The sequence below is a fragment of the Gymnodraco acuticeps genome, unplaced genomic scaffold (assembly GCF_902827175.1).
Source record: "Gymnodraco acuticeps unplaced genomic scaffold, fGymAcu1.1, whole genome shotgun sequence".
Taxonomy (NCBI): domain Eukaryota; kingdom Metazoa; phylum Chordata; class Actinopteri; order Perciformes; family Bathydraconidae; genus Gymnodraco; species Gymnodraco acuticeps.
In genome coordinates, this window is record NW_022990873.1 from 182,423 (window position 1) to 200,043 (window position 17,621).

The 17,621-nt window shown below is 39.9% G+C and overlaps 1 protein-coding gene across 1 annotated transcript in view; it reads left to right on the forward strand.

Moving 5' to 3' along the window:
• LOC117557505 (cell adhesion molecule 1-like) overlaps positions 1-14,679 on the forward strand; it is a gene marked incomplete at both ends in the record, with an annotated part of 75,920 nt that extends 61,241 nt beyond the window's left edge. Inside the window, 2 exons of the mRNA XM_034233381.1 lie at positions 895-1,053; positions 14,583-14,679. Of these exons, the coding sequence (XP_034089272.1) occupies positions 895-1,053; positions 14,583-14,679 (256 nt within the window). The remainder of the gene's footprint in view (positions 1-894; positions 1,054-14,582) is intronic.
• Between the last annotated feature and the right edge of the window lie 2,942 nt (positions 14,680-17,621).

Below are 17,621 nucleotides of genomic sequence, written 5' to 3' on the forward strand. Positions count from 1 at the left end.
CTAACATATTCAGAACATTATCATCGTTAGGGTTAGGGTTAGGCAAGGCAAGTTTATTCATAGAGCACCTTTCAACACAAGGCAATTCAAAGTGCTTTAGAAAAATGAAAGACATTAAAGGTGGGGTAGGTAAGTTTGAGAAACCGGCTTGAGATAAACTTGTTGTTATATTCCATGGAATGCTCTTAACATCCCGATAGCAATGAATATCTGAAGTGCTTTGACAACAAATCCATATAAAAATCTCATCAGTGGAAGCCGTGGCGCTGTAAAAAGCACGACCAATCATCTGAAGCCGGCCCGGCTAAAGTAACTGGATGGCCCTACCTGCCTGTCAGCCTTCCATCTGGGCACTAACTTATCTCGTGCCCTCATTGGTCATGTGTGCGTTCGTGTGTGTTGGAGGAGGGGCTCTGTGAGGAAGTGGCAGATTTGTTCCGGCTGTGTATTTCAAATCCTAGCGCACTCGAGCTGCTTTCTCCAAAATTACATACCCCACCTTTAAGAGCATTAAGAAACATATTATCAAAGGGCATTTAAAAACACTCATTTAAAAGCAAAGATAATAAAACATGAATAACAAAGGGTACATGAATTACAGGGACAGTGCAGTGTGAGATACACACATCTGAAAGGTTTAGCTCTGACTCTCAATCATTGCTAACTTTTTAGCAGAAATAGTTTTCTTTGACCTCCCTTTCTTTCTACTTTCTTTTTTAACTTATCCTTTAGTTATTTCAAGTGTTTCATGCTAAACAAACCCCCCTTTGGAAAATTCTAATCTGACCACATGGTACCTTTTAGTTTTCGCCCAAACTAGAGTTAAACACTGTTATATCACACATGTTCTGCTGTGATTAAGTGTGCTTTTGTTTGTTTGTTTGTTTCCAATAGGTAAGCCCAAAGTGGAGCTGACCTACGACAAGATGTACACCGTGACCAGCCGGCTGACCTTCACCGTCAGTAAGGAGGACGACGGCGTGCCGGTGGCGTGCATCGTGGACCACCCTGCCGTGAAGGACTTCCTTGCTCAGAAATACCTCGAGGTTCAGTGTAAGTACTTCTGCTATGCCGTAAATTAGAAATCAGCGTGGATATTTTAAGCTGCCATATGCAAGTTTTTCAAGTGTCTCATCAGCTCAACTCCACAAATTGGACTGTAATACAGAAGAGTGTTCCATCGCCTCTAATTAAACGGCATAAATTTGCTACTTTTCCCAACTAAAAGTTTGCAGTATGGCACTGTCATTGAAGGGAAATCATCTCAACGCGCGGGTTATACAAGGAGAAAGTTGGTCTGCCACAGAGTAGAGTGTTCCATCTCCACTAATTAAATGACATCAATTTCCCACATCCCCCCCCCCCCCCCCCTGCTGAAATGTCGGTGCATGGCAAAGTCATTAGAGGGAAACCATATCAGAGCCGGATGAGTAAAAAATGTAAATATATAAAATTGTGCATTTGTGAATATCTTCCAAAGAAATATACTAATGTATCAGGTTGTGTTTGCTTGTTTTTAACATGAGTTGTCATTATGTTGCTGTTTGCAGTTACTTGATATTATAAAATAACTTTAATATTCACAGTATTTCCTGATATTAAAGCCTACAATAATATAGCAGTTCAATCCAGTTTGAGGTAAAAAGTTAATTAATAAGGCTGCTTTTATGCTAATATGTGCATAATACATGTGCCAAGATGTTTGAGATTTCAAGTGTGCACTAACCAGGTGCAGAGAATTAAACTCTTGAGTGCGCACAAAAGAAGGAATTTACATCCTTGTGATATTGAGTGCTTCTGAACTCCTCCAAAAATTGGCCATAAGTGGAAGTAGGCGTGCACTTTAATCAAGTGTTTGCACATGAACACCTCAGTCTCTCTTTGCAAATCCTTTAATGTAAAGAGCAGAAGAGAAGTCGAGGGAAAGGTATTTCTTAATGGCCTCCAAAATCAAACAGCTGTGATTATTTATAGACCGCAAATGCATTTAGTTAACGGCCCAGACGGTAATCTACAATGATCTCTTATACTCTGATGAAATGTCATTTAAGTAAAATATTGTACAAAGTAATATTGGTAAATATATAAAAAATGATAACAGAGGTAAACGACAAGTGAAATACACCATATCCAAAATAATTGATAACAAAATATTGATTGTCACTTAGAGATGGTATGTGGGATGCAACAACAACATAACCAAATACACTTTAGAATGTTTCTAGAACATTTAGAGAACCTTAAAATACTGAATATGAGATTCGGAAATTATGTTTTTTCTTGTTTTTGCACATTATTTGTGCATCTGGCCTCCGAAGGATACGTTAAGATATGTTACGATACGTTATGATACGTTAAGAAAGTTAACGTACGTAAGATACGTTATGATACGTTATGATACGTTAAGATACGCTATGATACGTTAAGATACGTTATGATACGTTAAGAAAGTTAACGTACGTTAAGATACGTTATGATACGTTATGATACGTTAAGATACGTTACGATATGTTACGATAGGTTAAGATACGTTACGATACGTTAAGAAGTTAACGTACGTTAAGATACGCTATGATACGTTACGATACGTTACGATACGTTACGATACGTTACGATACGTTAAGATACGTTACGATATGTTACGATAGGTTAAGATACGTTGCGATACGTTAAGATACGTTACGATACGTTACGATACGTTGCGATACGTTGCGATATGTTACGATACGTTACGATACGGTACGATACGTTAAGAAAGTTAACGTACGTAAGATACGTTATGATACGTTATGATACGTTAATATACGTTACTATACGTTACAGTATGTTACGTTACTATACGTTACTATACGTTACTATACGTTACTATACGTTACGATACGTTAAGAATACGTGTACGATACGTTACGATACGTTAAGATACTTAAGATACGTTGCGATACTTACGATACGTTATGATACGTTACGATACGTTATGATACGTTACGATACGGTACGATACGTTAAGAAAGTTAACGTACGTTAAGATACGTTATGATACGTTATGATACGTTAAGATACGTTACGATACGTTACGATACGTTACGATACGTTACGATACGTTACGATACGTTAAGATACGTTACGATACGTTAAGATACTTTACGATACGTTACGATACGTTAAGATAACGTTACGATACGTTGCATACGTACTATACGTTATGATACGTTACGTACGTTAAGATACGTTACGTTACGATACGTTGCGATACGTTCGATACGTTGCGATACGTTAAGGATACGTTACGATAATACGGTACGATACGGTTACGATACGTTACGATTACGGTACGATACGTTACGATACGTTACGATACGTTACGTTGCGATACGTTGCGATACGGTACGTTATGATATGTTACGATACGTTACGATACGTTACGATACGTTACGATACGTTATGATACGTTACGATACGTTGCGATACGGTACGTTATGATACGTTAAGATACGTTACGATACGTTACGATACGTTGCGATACGGTACGTTATGATACGGTACGTTATGATACGCAGGGATGCACAGACATTTGGAGGGGCTATTGCTCTAAACTGGAAAAAGGGCCATCCCCCCCCCCCCCCCCGAAAAAATATATAAGACCAAAACGATTATTACATTAACTAATTTGAACAGTAATTCACATCATCATCTCATAGCAAAATAAGCTAAGGCGGACTACTTGCATTCGGTGACTTGATTTTAAAATGAAAACCAGGGACATTTTTTTGTTTTGCGGTCCATATCTCATTAAAATATCTAATGTTAGTAACTAAAGAAAAAATGGGGACAATTCAATGTAGTTTGACCATTATAACTGCTGTGCAGACATAGGCTACTGATAAAATAGGGGGCTTCTATAATTACCTTAAATAAACTCACTAATTAATAAAACCAGTTCAATACGCATTATTCTTATTCTTATCATTCTTTATGAGCGCAGTAACGGTAAGGTATCTAATTACTTTTAGTATTCCATAACTTAATAACAGAGATGGTCAAACTAAAGTAGAGACATGGCAGAAATCCTACAATGAAGCGGGGCAGTGAAGTGTTCTCCTGTGAGAGGTTGATCAAGAGAAGAGAGCGAGCGGCCCGTTGAGGGAGTTTACCATGGATGTTTAATAGGAGTTTACGGAGCAGATGAAAAGACACAGAAAGACAGAAGCACAATAACAAGTATATGTAGGCTAGGTGTTTTTTTGTAAATAACCGACGGTGTCAAGAGGAAGTAAAGTCCCGCCATGAGAAAACTCAAAATCCATTTTCCAATATCCGACACTGGAGGTGGTCTTAACGCACCGGCACCAATACAGTATAATAAATAAGATATTGTAATGACATTAGGGTCATGCAGAGTGAGATCGCTACCCCTTTAAGAGAGGGGTGTGGCGCGTGCATGTGGGTGTGGGTATGGTAGAGCGAGAGTGAGCGAGCGGTGTATGTTTTTCTGGAAATGAAACGAGGCAGCAGGAAAAAGCATAGGTCTGTGATGTATCTTGTGAAACAGAAGAGCAAAATAAATGCAATGACCTCCCAAGAAGAGCTCGCCTCTCTCCAGTCATTTTATAAAGTGGGTTATTGAACCCGAAGCGTGTTGCTTCTTGCCCTGGCTAGGAGACGACAGAGAGTCATCCCCCCTGTTTCCTCCTCGACGACAGGAAAGTTCAACAATATATAGGCTATAATCATGGCTATAATACGTAACATGTGTAATCACACACTTAGCGATATAGAACATAAATAATAAAAACGTAGGTATACCTGGTTTAAAACACTTTTGTGGTCATACTGTGGAATGAGTTCACACTGAAACAAGTTCTTTATTCAAAATGTCGCGGGCAATTACATGTAAGAAGGAGAAGAACAAGTAGTAGAAGAAAAATGAAGCTGGTGTGTTTTATTATACATCCATGGTTTTCCCGCAGCGAGACACTACAATACTAATTGTGGCTTATCATGTTGATTCGACCACAACAGAAATAAAAAAAAACCCCTCTCTCTCCAGAGGGGCAGGTCAGCCAAAAAAGGGGAAACGGGCCGTTGCCCGGGCCACATTAGCCCGTACCTGTGCACGTCCCTGATGATACGTTACGATACGTTATGATACGTTACAATACGTTGCGATACGTTGCGATACGATACGTTACGTTAAGATAAGTTAAGCTACGTTACGATACGTTACGATACGTTAAGATAAGTTAAGGTACGTTATGATACGTTGCGGTACGTTACGATACGTTGCGATACGTTACGATACGTTACGGTACGTTAAGATGCGTTAGGATAAGTTACCATACGTTAAGATACGTTATGATACGTTAAGATACGTTATGATACGGTTATGGTACGTTACGATACGTTAAGATACATTATCTGTGGTGAGTGCCCCACTCTCACATTTCTAAATGTAACTCCCATGGTCCAGGGTTATGTTTTATTGCTAAAATGTATAACAGTAAAGAATATCAATGGGCATTGGAGACAAATATTTGCAACACCTAAGTTTGCCTTAGATTATATATTATATGAATACTGGACTTCTCATAACGATGGAATCCCATTTAAACTCAGCACTGGAGCCGTGTGGGCAGTAATTAATATGCCAGGCCTTTGTAATGCGGAGCTTTAGATATTTTATTGATGCAAAATGAATTGATGCCTTTCATGCCCCGGTAACCTTATGTCTTTAGGCCTCTGGCATGTCCTAGCATTCTGTTTAAAAAAATAAAACTCTTCTGCAGCCATCTGACCTTACCCCGGGAGAGCGAGAGGAGGAGATCAGATCATCTTCAGAGGCAGCGTGGCATTTAGTCGGCCTCTGATAACAGAGAGAGAGAGTCTGTGCATACTGTATCAGCTAACAAAACATTCAAGTTTAATATTATATTCTGAGTATTACCCAGGGAACATTATAACCTATTGTGTGGAACATCTTCTAGAACATCATAATTGGAGATTGTCTTCATTTCTTTGACTTCTGTCGTGCTCCTTATTATCAGGCTCTGTCATTTACTTGAGTTTCCTGAAGAGCAGCTCTTGATTTACAAAGGATTTTTCTTTTTTCCTTACTCTAAAAATAGCAATTTGGCTGATTTGATTGGAGTTAATTGGAAGTGTACTTATTGAATTCGCCAGAGGTGTTAAAGTACAATCTGCTCAGTTCAGGGTGTACCTCGGTTTTGGAGTCATGGTTTTTAGTACAGAAAATATAATAAAAGAAAACACAGTAAATCATTTATGAGTTTCATTTTGTCATTGTAAATATTAAAATACTAAATAGTGGCATTGGACAGAAGCCCCGAGATGCAAGGGTAAAAATAATGTACGCAGTTTCTGTTGAAATCTAAGTTTAGGTAGTGTTTTTTTTGTGCTAAATCTAAGAGTTAGAGTAGCTAATGTTTTTATTTGTTCTGTTTGTGTTTCTACAGACACATTTTTAGGTCCATTGAACAATATTGAAACACATTGCAAGTATTTTCTAACTGATTTTGTTCACTATTTTAGTTGAGTTTGAGAAAAATAAAGAGATTTTTGAACATTAAAAGCATGGAGACATGGTTCACAGTAGAGGCACTACATACTGATATGAACCTGAACATCAGCAGGAGAGGACTCTTTAAAGTAGAGACACTACATACTGAATGAACCTGAACATCAGCAGGAGAGGACTCTTTAAAGTAGAGACCCTAGACATACTGATATACACCTAACATCAGCAGGAGAGGAGGACTCTTTAAAGTAGAGGACACGACCATACTGATATACACTGGACATCAGCAGGAGAGGGACTCTTTAAAGTAGAGACCACTACATACTGATATACACCTGAACATCAGCAGGAGAGGACTCTTAAAGTAGAGACACTACATACTGATATTAACCTGAACATCAGCAGGAGAGGACTCTTTAAAGTAGAGACACGACATACTGATATACACCTGAACATCAGCGGGAGAGGACTCTTTAAAGTAGAGACACTACATACTGATATACACCTGAACATCAAGCAGGAGAGGACTCTTTAAAGTAAGACACTACATACTGATATACACCTGAACATCAGCAGGAGAGGACTCTTTAAAGTAGAGACACGACATACTGATATACACCTGAACATCAGCAGGAGAGGACTCTTTAAAGTATAGACACCGAACATACTGATATACACCTGAACATCAGCAGGAAGAGGACACTTTAAAGTAGAGACACTATATACTGATATACAGCGAACATCAGCAGGAGAGGACTCTTTAAAGTGAGACACTAGTACATACTGATATACACCTGAACATCAGCAGGAGAGGACTCTTTAAAGTAGAGACACTACATACTGATATACACCAGAACATCAGCAGGAGAGGACTCTTTAAAGTAGAGACACTACATACTGATATACACCTGAACATCAGCAGGAGAGGACTCTTTAAAGTAGAGACACTACATACTGATATACACCTGAAACATCAGCAGGAGAGGACTCTTTAAAGTAGAGCCACTACATACTGATATACACCTGAACATCAGCAGGAGAGGACTCTTTAAAGTAGAGACACGACATACTGATATACACCTTAACATCAGCAGGAGAGGACTCTTTAAAGTAGAGACACTACATACTGATATACACCTGAATATCAGCAGGAGAGGACTCTTTAAAGTAGTGACACTACATACTGATATACACCTGAACATCAGCAGGAGAGGACTCTTTAAAGTAGAGACACTACATACTGATATACACCTGAACATCAGCAGGAGAGGACTCTTTAAAGTAGAGACACTACATACTGATATACACCTGAACATCAGCAGGAGAGGACTCTTTAAAGTAGAGACAATACTGATATACACCTGAACATCAGCAGGAGAGGACTCTTTAAAGTAGAGACACTACATACTGATATACACCTGAACATCAGCAGGAGAGGACTCTTTAAAGTAGAGACACTACATACTGATATACACCTGAACATCAGCAGGAGAGGACTCTTTAAAGTAGAGACACTACATACTGATATACACCTGAACATCAGCAGGAGAGGACTCTTTAAAGTAGAGACACTACATACTGATATACACCTGAACATCAGCAGGAGAGGACTCTTTAAAGTAGAGACACTACATACTGATACACACCTGAACATCAGCAGGAGAGGACTCTTTAAAGTAGAGACACTACATACTGATATACACCTGAACATCAGCAGGAGAGGACTCTTTAAAGTAGAGACACTACATACTGATATACACCTGAACATCAGCAGGAGAGGACTCTTTAAAGTAGAGACACTACATACTGATATACACCTGAACATCAGCAGGAGAGGACTCTTTAAAGTAGAGACACTACATACTGATACACACCTGAACATCAGCAGGAGAGGACTCTTTAAAGTAGAGACACTACATACTGATATACACCTGAACATCAGCAGGAGAGGACTCTTTAAAGTAGAGACACTACATACTGATATACACCTGAACATCAGCAGGAGAGGACTCTTTAAAGTAGAGACACTACATACTGATATACACCTGAACATCAGCAGGAGAGGACTCTTTAAAGCAGAGACACTACATACTGAAATACACCTGAACATCAGCAGGAGAGGACTCTTTAAAGCAGAGACACTACATACAGATATACACCTAACATCAGAGGACTCTTTAAAGTAGAGACACTACATACTGATATACACCTGAACATCAGCAGGAGAGGACTCTTTAAGCAGAGACACTACATACTGATATACACCTGAACATCAGCAGGAGAGGACTCTTTAAAGTAGAGACACTACATACTGATATACACCTGAACATCAGCAGGAGAGGACTCTTTAAAGTAGAGACACTACATATTGATATACACCTGAACATCAGCAGGAGAGTACTCTTTAAAGTAGAGACACTACATACTGAAATACACCTGAACATCAGAGGACTCTTTAAAGTAGAGACACTACATACTGAAATACACCTGAACATCAGCAGGAGAGGACTCTTTAAAGTAGAGACACTACATACTGATACACACCTGAACATCAGCAGGAGAGGACTCTTTAAAGTAGAGACACTACATACTGATATACACCTGAACATCAGCAGGAGAGGACTCTTTAAAGTAGAGACACTACATACTGATATACACCTGAACATCAGCAGGAGAGGACTCTTTAAAGTAGAGACACTACATACTGATATACACCTGAACATCAGCAGGAGAGGACTCTTTAAAGTAGAGACACTACATACTGATATACACCTGAACATCAGCAGGAGAGTACTCTTTAAAGTAGAGACACTACATACTGATATGAGCCTGAAAATAAGCAGAATGTCCTCTTTAATTAATGATAGAGACCTGATTAGTGTTTGGGTAAGCTAACTCAGACAGTGATGGGTGCAAACTCACTGTCAGGTCTTGTGGTTCGCTAGTTGTCTTTTTCTACAAGCCATTATATAATCCAGCTACATATTTGTAGGACATTATAAAAGAGCCATGAATTAAAGCGTACTATGGTGGTGTTTGTTTACTGATGATATATTATCCTGATAGACGAGGTGATTTACATTTCAATCACTCACTGGTGTGGGGCAATTTGCTAGTAGAGCGGAGTGCATTGTGTGCTAAGAAAACAGCTAAACAGGCCATTGTCAGGGGATAGCGTAATTAAATAAGCGTGTAATGTTTATGTGTATGAGCGGAGCGGGCTGTTTGCTGCGTCGACTCGTTGCTTTTCCCTTAAGGTCGCCAGGCTGCACGGAGATGGATAGTGCCGTCTCGAGTGCTTATGAGGTGAGGCGCACAATAAAGCAAATAATTCAGTTAGCGTAATGATAACGGCCTTCTTGCATACTGTAGACACTAATTCATTCCCACTGAAGAGGCAGGAGGCGGATCTGGCTGTGCAGCATTGTGTTTTCCCATCAAGCAGAGACAAGAAAGCGCCGACATAACTACTCGCGGCTATCAAAACAACTTACAGATGCCCGGCGTCCTTCATGTTTATTGCTCCGAGATGACAAGGTCGGCTGTGAGAGTGAAGAAAAGTTGCCGTGTAGCGCCTGCAGTGGGGAAACAAAACCAAAGGCTTGCTGGCTGAACATGCCCACTGAGCAGAATACTTGGCTTTTCGCCCGTCTGCTGTCCATCACGGAGACGGAGAGGCGGCCGCTGACAGGGTGTGATTTAGACAGATGGATGACCAGACACGTGTTGTTTGTTGCCGAGAAGGTCGGACGGCAGTGTGAAACTTTACAGCCGGGTTTTGAAATCATAACTCAGGCCTCGTGTCTGCAGGCTGATTAGACATGTACGCAGCAAACTGTGCATTCAGCATTTAATACTGGGGGGGAACAAGAATAACAATCAGGGAAGTGTAATTACGGCACAGTGACTCAGCAATCAGTCTGCTTCTGAGATGAGTGGAGGTATTAACGGTTTCTTCAGCATCTCACACAAAACAACACATTTCTTTGAGAAGTCATTATAGGTTGAGGCTTTTAATATATTGCAAACAATGTCAGCCATCATTTTGGATCTTTTTTTAATGAACTTTGATTGATTTTATACAGAAATTGACAGCACAAAAAGGTGTCATGTTATAAAGTACATCCAAATATATGATACACAACAACATCAAAGACAACAACATAAACAGTTGGCTTGAATAAAACATTTGTAAATACATTAAGAAAAATAATAACAACTAAACACAAGTCATTTTGTATCTTAACATTTCACAGATATTCATCAAAATGACTAAGTACAAACCAATGTAATGTTAATGTTTTGTGTTTAATGATCTAATTCAATTGAATATACACAAGAAAAGGTACAAGAAAAACCAACCTTTTTGTGAGTTATCCAATGACATTGTTTTTGGTAAAATACCTCAAATCTTTTGTCGAAATTCCGACAAACCTTTTGATAAATCAGTTAGAAAATGTATTAAATTCTTAACAATTTCAAAAAGTCATGTACAAGGGCTGATATAATAATACCATACCAGAAAATAAAAATACATGTCATACAAGTAATAACCCTAACTCATTCATAAAGAAGAATGAGTTACTGTATCTCTCTGTAACAGAGGTGACCTCTGGGCCCATAGATCTCGGCCTCCGTTACGGGTAATATAGCACTAAAAACATCGCACAGGAAGCAGGGGAATATATGTAATTTATGTAACTAGTTTGTCTGACTCTGTTTCCTGGTTTCATTCTGAAAAGTGTTCCCTTTCCCCATGTCTGTTGCTGATTGTGTGCACCTGGTGCCCTGTGTTGTCTCCTCCCCCCTCACCTGTGTCTTGTTGGTTGATTAGGGTGTGTGTGTATGTGTCTGTTAGGAGGCTGGTAGAGTGTGTGTGAGATCCTTGTGGCTGGTGACTGTTCGCACGGGAACAGCAAGATTGGGGCTGTTTCCCGTGCTCGAGTTCAATAAATGCCCACACCGGGTTATCATTTTGGACGTTCTGCCTCTGCCTCCTTGCTTGGTCGGGCCCGCTCAATTGTCAGCGTCACACTCTCAAACACTACATTGATAAAGCAATGTTGCTTGTTTTCAAGCTTCCCTTTGTGTATGATTTACTGGTTAGGACGGGTTAAAAGCTGAAACAGATATCAGGACTCTTGTTTTGCTTTCAGTTCTTCTCTCACTACATGGTAAACACAAAAACTCAATACCTTACTCAGATGGTAGATTGAATACAAAATTGCATTTTTGTCCAGAATAAAGCATCATGTCTTACAACCAAGATGAGAAAAGAGCTTTGATAACACCAGTAACAGTCGGGGGAATGAGAACAATAGAAACTCGTCGGTTGCAAAGAATAGCAACAGCAGAAACTGTCAAAGCACCCCACTGATTGTCCAAAACAACATTCTTACATTTTCTCTCCGCCTGCACTACAGTCAACACTGCCTTTTGTTTGTGTGTGTGATAGTTATCAGGTAACATATATTTGGATGGACTACTTGTGGGTCCAAACCACGTCTGTCATTCCCCAATGCTTTGCCTTGGTGTTGGGGTTTAATTTACAATTCCATCAATATTATACCCAAGGTAGACCCAACCCTGCTGAAGAATGATTGATGAAATGGAAGAGAGGGTTGGGGGTAAAAAGGCAGCGGTGGTCAATAGATGTAAAGGAAAAACACCTTGAATTTATTCTGTTGTTAACATCATGCCAAGTCAAATAAATCCAGACCCAGCAGAGGTGGTGTGGTGTGAAGCTCAATCGTAATAAAAAAATAATGTCCTGTTTCTTGAACTGCTTTATTCTTTAACTTCAGCACTACTGGGCGCGGGACAATGTTAATGTTGTTGTGTTTACTACTTTAAACATATAGGGACTATTTATGTGAGCTGCACTGTGTATTCTGTGTGAGAAAATTAGTGATGGATAAACAATACCTGATTACCGTGAAAAAGGATGCAGGGATGATTTATGTTTTGTATGCAGACCCTGAAGTTAGCATCTCCCTGGTTCCCGCTACAAAAAAGCCTATGGGATTTTCCTTTGGATTTTTAATAAATAAGCTATACGGCAACAAACGTTGATGATACTTTAACGTCTTCTTTAGCAGGGATAATCTCCACATATTAAACAACGCTTTTTGAGTTTTGAAGTAAAAAGTGAACGTTATAGGAACTACAGCACTGTCACAATGACTTCACGTCACCACAAGCTAAGCTAAAGGAGGCTAATGTTGGGCTATAAAGGAACTACAGCACGGTCACATGACTTCACGTCACCACCGCTAAGCTAAAGGAGGTTAATGTTGGGCTATAAAGGAACTACAAGCATGGTCACATGAACTTCACGTCACCACCGCTAAAGCTAAAGGCGGCTAATGTTGGGCTATAAAGGAACTACAACAAGCACGGTCACATGACTTCACGTCCACCACCGCTAAGCTAAAAGGCGCTAATTGTTGGGCTATAAAGGAACTACAGCACGGTCACATGACTTCACGTCACCACCGCTAAGCTAAAGGAGGCTAATGTTGGGCTAATAAAGGAACTACAAGCACGGTCACATGACTTCACGTCACCACCGCTAAGCTAAAGGAGGCTAATGTTGGGCTATAAAGGAACTACAGCACGGTCACATGACTTCACGTCACAAACCCGCTAAACTAAAGGTGGCTAATGGTTGGGCTATAAAGGAATTACAGCACGGTCACATGACTTCACGTCACCACCCGCTAAGCTAAAGGTGGCTAACGTTTGGCTATAAAGGAACTACAGCACGGTCACATGACTTCACGTCACCACCGCTAAGCTAAAGGTGACTAACGTTGGGCTATAAAGGAACTACCAGCACGGTCACATGACTTCACGTCACCACCGCTAAGCTAAAGGTGACTAACGTTGGGCTATAAATGAACTAAAAGCGCGGTCAAATGACTTCATGTCAACCACCGCTAAGCTAAAGGTGGCTAACGTTTGGCTATAAAGGAACTATCGCACGGTCACATGACTTCACGTCACCACCGCTAAGCTAAAGGCGGCTAATGTTGGGCTATAAAGGAACTACAGCACGGTCACATGACTTCACGTCACCACCGCTAAGCTAAAGGCGGCTAATGTTGGGCTATAAAGGAACTACAAGCACGGTCACATGACTTCACGTCACCACCGCTAAGCTAAAGGAAGCTAATATTTGGCTCTAAAGGAACTACAGCACGGTCACATGACTTCCACGTCACCACCGCTAAGCTAAAGGAGGCTAATGTTGGGCTATAAAGGAACTACAGCACGGTCACACATGACTTCACGTCACAACCGCTAAACTAAAGGTGGCTAATGTTGGGCTATAAAGGAATTACAGCACGGTCACATGACTTCACGTCACCACCGCTAAGCTAAAGGTGGCTAACGTTGGGCTATAAAGGAACTACAGCACGGTCACATGACTTCACGTCACCACCGCTAAGCTAAAGGTGACTAACGTTGGGCTATAAAGGAACTACAGCACGGTCACATGACTTCACGTCACCACCGCTAAGCTAAAGGTGACTAACGTTGGGCTATAAATGAACTAAAGCGCGGTCACATGACTTCATGTCACCACCGCTAAGCTAAGGTGGCTAACGTTTGGCTATAAAGGAACTATCGCACGGTCACATGACTTCACGTCACCACCGCTAAGCTAAAGGCGGCTAATGTTGGGCTATAAAGGAACTACAGCACGGTCACATGACTTCACGTCACCACCGCTAAGCTAAAGGAGGCTAATGTAGTCTGATTTAGACACTTAGATTCAACAGTTGGGGTATTTACTGACATATGTTATGTTGTACACCAACAGAAATGTCTTCAGCTTGTGTTAAACACAGACCAGATTTCAGGGTTCAAACCAAAACACATTCAGAATACCATTGGGTTAATGTTCGCCAACTAACCCAACTTCTGGGTTTGCACAAAAAAATATGTCATCACTGCACCATTCTAAGTATATGCAAAGGGAAGATGTGTAATTCATTACCTGTTCTGTTATGCCAGCATTTAATTCTCTTTCTATCTTTACTTTCAGACAAACCGGAGGTGAAGATCGTGGTAGAGTTTCCTCAGGGTCTGACGAGGGAAGGAGAGAACCTGGAACTCACGTGTCAGGCCAAAGGCAAACCCCAGTAAGAACACACCACACACACACACAACACACACACACACCACACCACACACACACACACACACACACACACGACACCCACACGTTGTTACTAATTAAAATATGCCAAGGGTAGAGAAAGGACATTATTTATTCATTGAGATCCTTGACTTCATTTTCAGGTCTGAATATGTGGTCTCGTTGTTCTGCTATGAATTGCTGTTGAGAAGAAACGTTTTCAGCAGCACGTTGAGAGTGAGTTCAAATGAGGATGTACACAAATACAACTCCAGCAATCAGGCATAACAAATATGAAGCAATTAACCTTTTACCACCAAGTTCTTTTGCAGAAAATATGGTAGAGCTAGGAAAAAAAACGAAATGAAAATTAACACAATATAATCCATAAATCGATTTAATCTTGTCTTTATGGTCACGTTTGTAAAAATTGAAAAAGATGAAAAATTGTGTTTTGAGAAAGTTCTGATTGACTTGACGTTGGGTCAACATCAATTTAAATTGATGTTGACTGAGCAAAGACAAGTTTGTTTTTTTAGGAATGTGAAAGGGAACTTTTGAAGTATGTAAGGTTGTATTTGTATATTTCCTTTTAACTAGAAAAGGAAATACATATTTTTTTAAATAGATATATCGATAGCAATGGTTAGCTATCTAGTTAAAGCTAACTTTAGCTCGCTAGCTTATTTGGCAGATAGCTAATGTTTGCTACCGTGTTTGTAATAGATGGCTAACAATTAGGTAGGTAGGTAGGTAGGTAGGTAGGTAGGTAGGTAGGTAGGTAGGTAGGTAGGTAGGTAGGTAGGTAGGTAGGTATAGGTAGTAGGTAGGTAGGTAGGTAGGTAGGTAGGTCATTTAGAAGATAGCTAATATTTGATGGCTAATTTGATAGCTAACATTCACTAGATAGATAGATAGATAGATAGATATGACGGTTGCCTTCTCATAAGTAAGTGTTACAAATAACTGTGACTAAGGGCCCAGATATTTTTAAATGGCCATTCCTCCAGGATACATTATCACTTTTTGAATGGCTACTATTTTTTCTAAGGGGGGTAATTTTCAAAACTGGCCTGTAATTATGAACCACATCAGAATTACTGTGATATTTTCATCAGGTGTTTAATTAGCACTCCTTTAAATGCGGAGGACGGAGCAGAAAGGGACCGTAATGACAGTGAGCGGGTCCTAATGTCCCGCAGGAGGAACGTCAGAGGAACAGTGGACTGAACAGGTTGAAGGCTTGAATAGGCAGGGTGTTATTTTTGAGTAATGAGTGCTAATTTTCTCACAGTATCCAGGGAGACTGTGTGAGAATAAGAGAGTATGTTGATTGAGTGGAGGTGCTAGATTTGAACAAATGAAGTCAAGGTCAAGGTAAACAAATTAAAATAAACTGAGCTGAGCACAAGGAACATTATCAAAGTTATTCTCTACCACTGACAAAAATGAACTTCCAATGGCCTCAGTATCATTTTGAAACGTATGTCTTAATAGAAAAAGGACCATGCATGAAAAACCATATTATTAATAAGCCACATTTTTGCTCATAGCTCATTTCCATCTGCTGTTCCAGTGGAGGTAGACACATAATAATCGACAAACCCTTAATACATTACATATTCTCTCACACACTTATTATTACAATTCACTCAGAAAGCCTCAAATTAAGCTCAACTTAAGGCAGATTTTAAGGTTGTGCCCTTTTCTGTTTTTCCCTTTGCATCAAATGGCCATTTGACACTCATTAGGCCATTATTCCACATGTATCATCTGAAACCTGAATGTTGTTTTGTTTGGAAGACGGCTGTTTGTGATATGAGATGTAATGGGGTGCAAATTATGCCATTAGAGCACTCGAGTGTGAGAAAACAAAACAAGAGCTTCAGGAAGGAGACCTGACGAACTGTCCAAACATCAGCACTGTCGGTATCAATCGTATTAGTTTGTTGACAAGACAGCTCAAATTTGAACAGGACAATACAATCATCAGATGAGACTGGAGTTATGAATATTACATTATAAAACAGTGATTTGAGGTACTTGGGGATGTGGCTTTTCAACAGGTGTGTAGTGTTTATACAACGTTCCTAGACCACTAGTCCATGTCCACAAAGCGCATTTTTCTGAGTTTCAATTGGTGCTATTAATTGAAATGATTTCTGACAACTATGTAATCTGTCATGTCAACATATACAGTTTTCTTACCCTTAGATGCACGAGTGGCTGGACCCTACACTCTTCCATAAGTGGGTCAAAAAGGACCCGTATTACAATAATATGTGTGTTTATGCCATTTTTGTCATTTTGGTTAAGAAAATCACTTATCACTATTTTGGTTCACACTAGAAAATTTAATATTTAATTTTTCACTATTTAGAATTTTAGATTTTTTTTTTACATTTTTAAATAACAACGAAATTCCATAGAAAATGCATGCGGGTCATTTTTGACCCACTTATGGAAGCTTGGGGTAGTAATACAAGAACAACAATTTCTTAAAATTTGAAAAATTGTAATTAAAAATTTGAATAGCACGATATCCAAAACATGTTTTTTGAGGAATAGCTGGAATATGAAATGATAAAAAAATGTAATTACAAAGACTACTAAGAAAACCACCTCACGGGTCAAAAAATACCCATGCATCTAATGGCGCGTTTCCACTGCAGCGGGGTAGCCCCGTTTAAGCGTCCCTAAGCGTCCTCGCTCTGGCCTCGGGCTGCCTCGCTGGCCGGCCCAGGCCGTGGCGCATTTCCATTACAGTTTAGGACCTGGGCTAGCAACGCAGTGTAGGCGGAGCGATCAGCTTTTTGGCGGGCTTTTTGGGCGGAGCGACGCTGAGATAAAACTGCAGTGGCGTCATCTTCAATGCGACACAACTCACACACAACAATGGAGGATATGGAACGATCGTGTACTTGTTTCTTGGTGTGTGTTTTACAT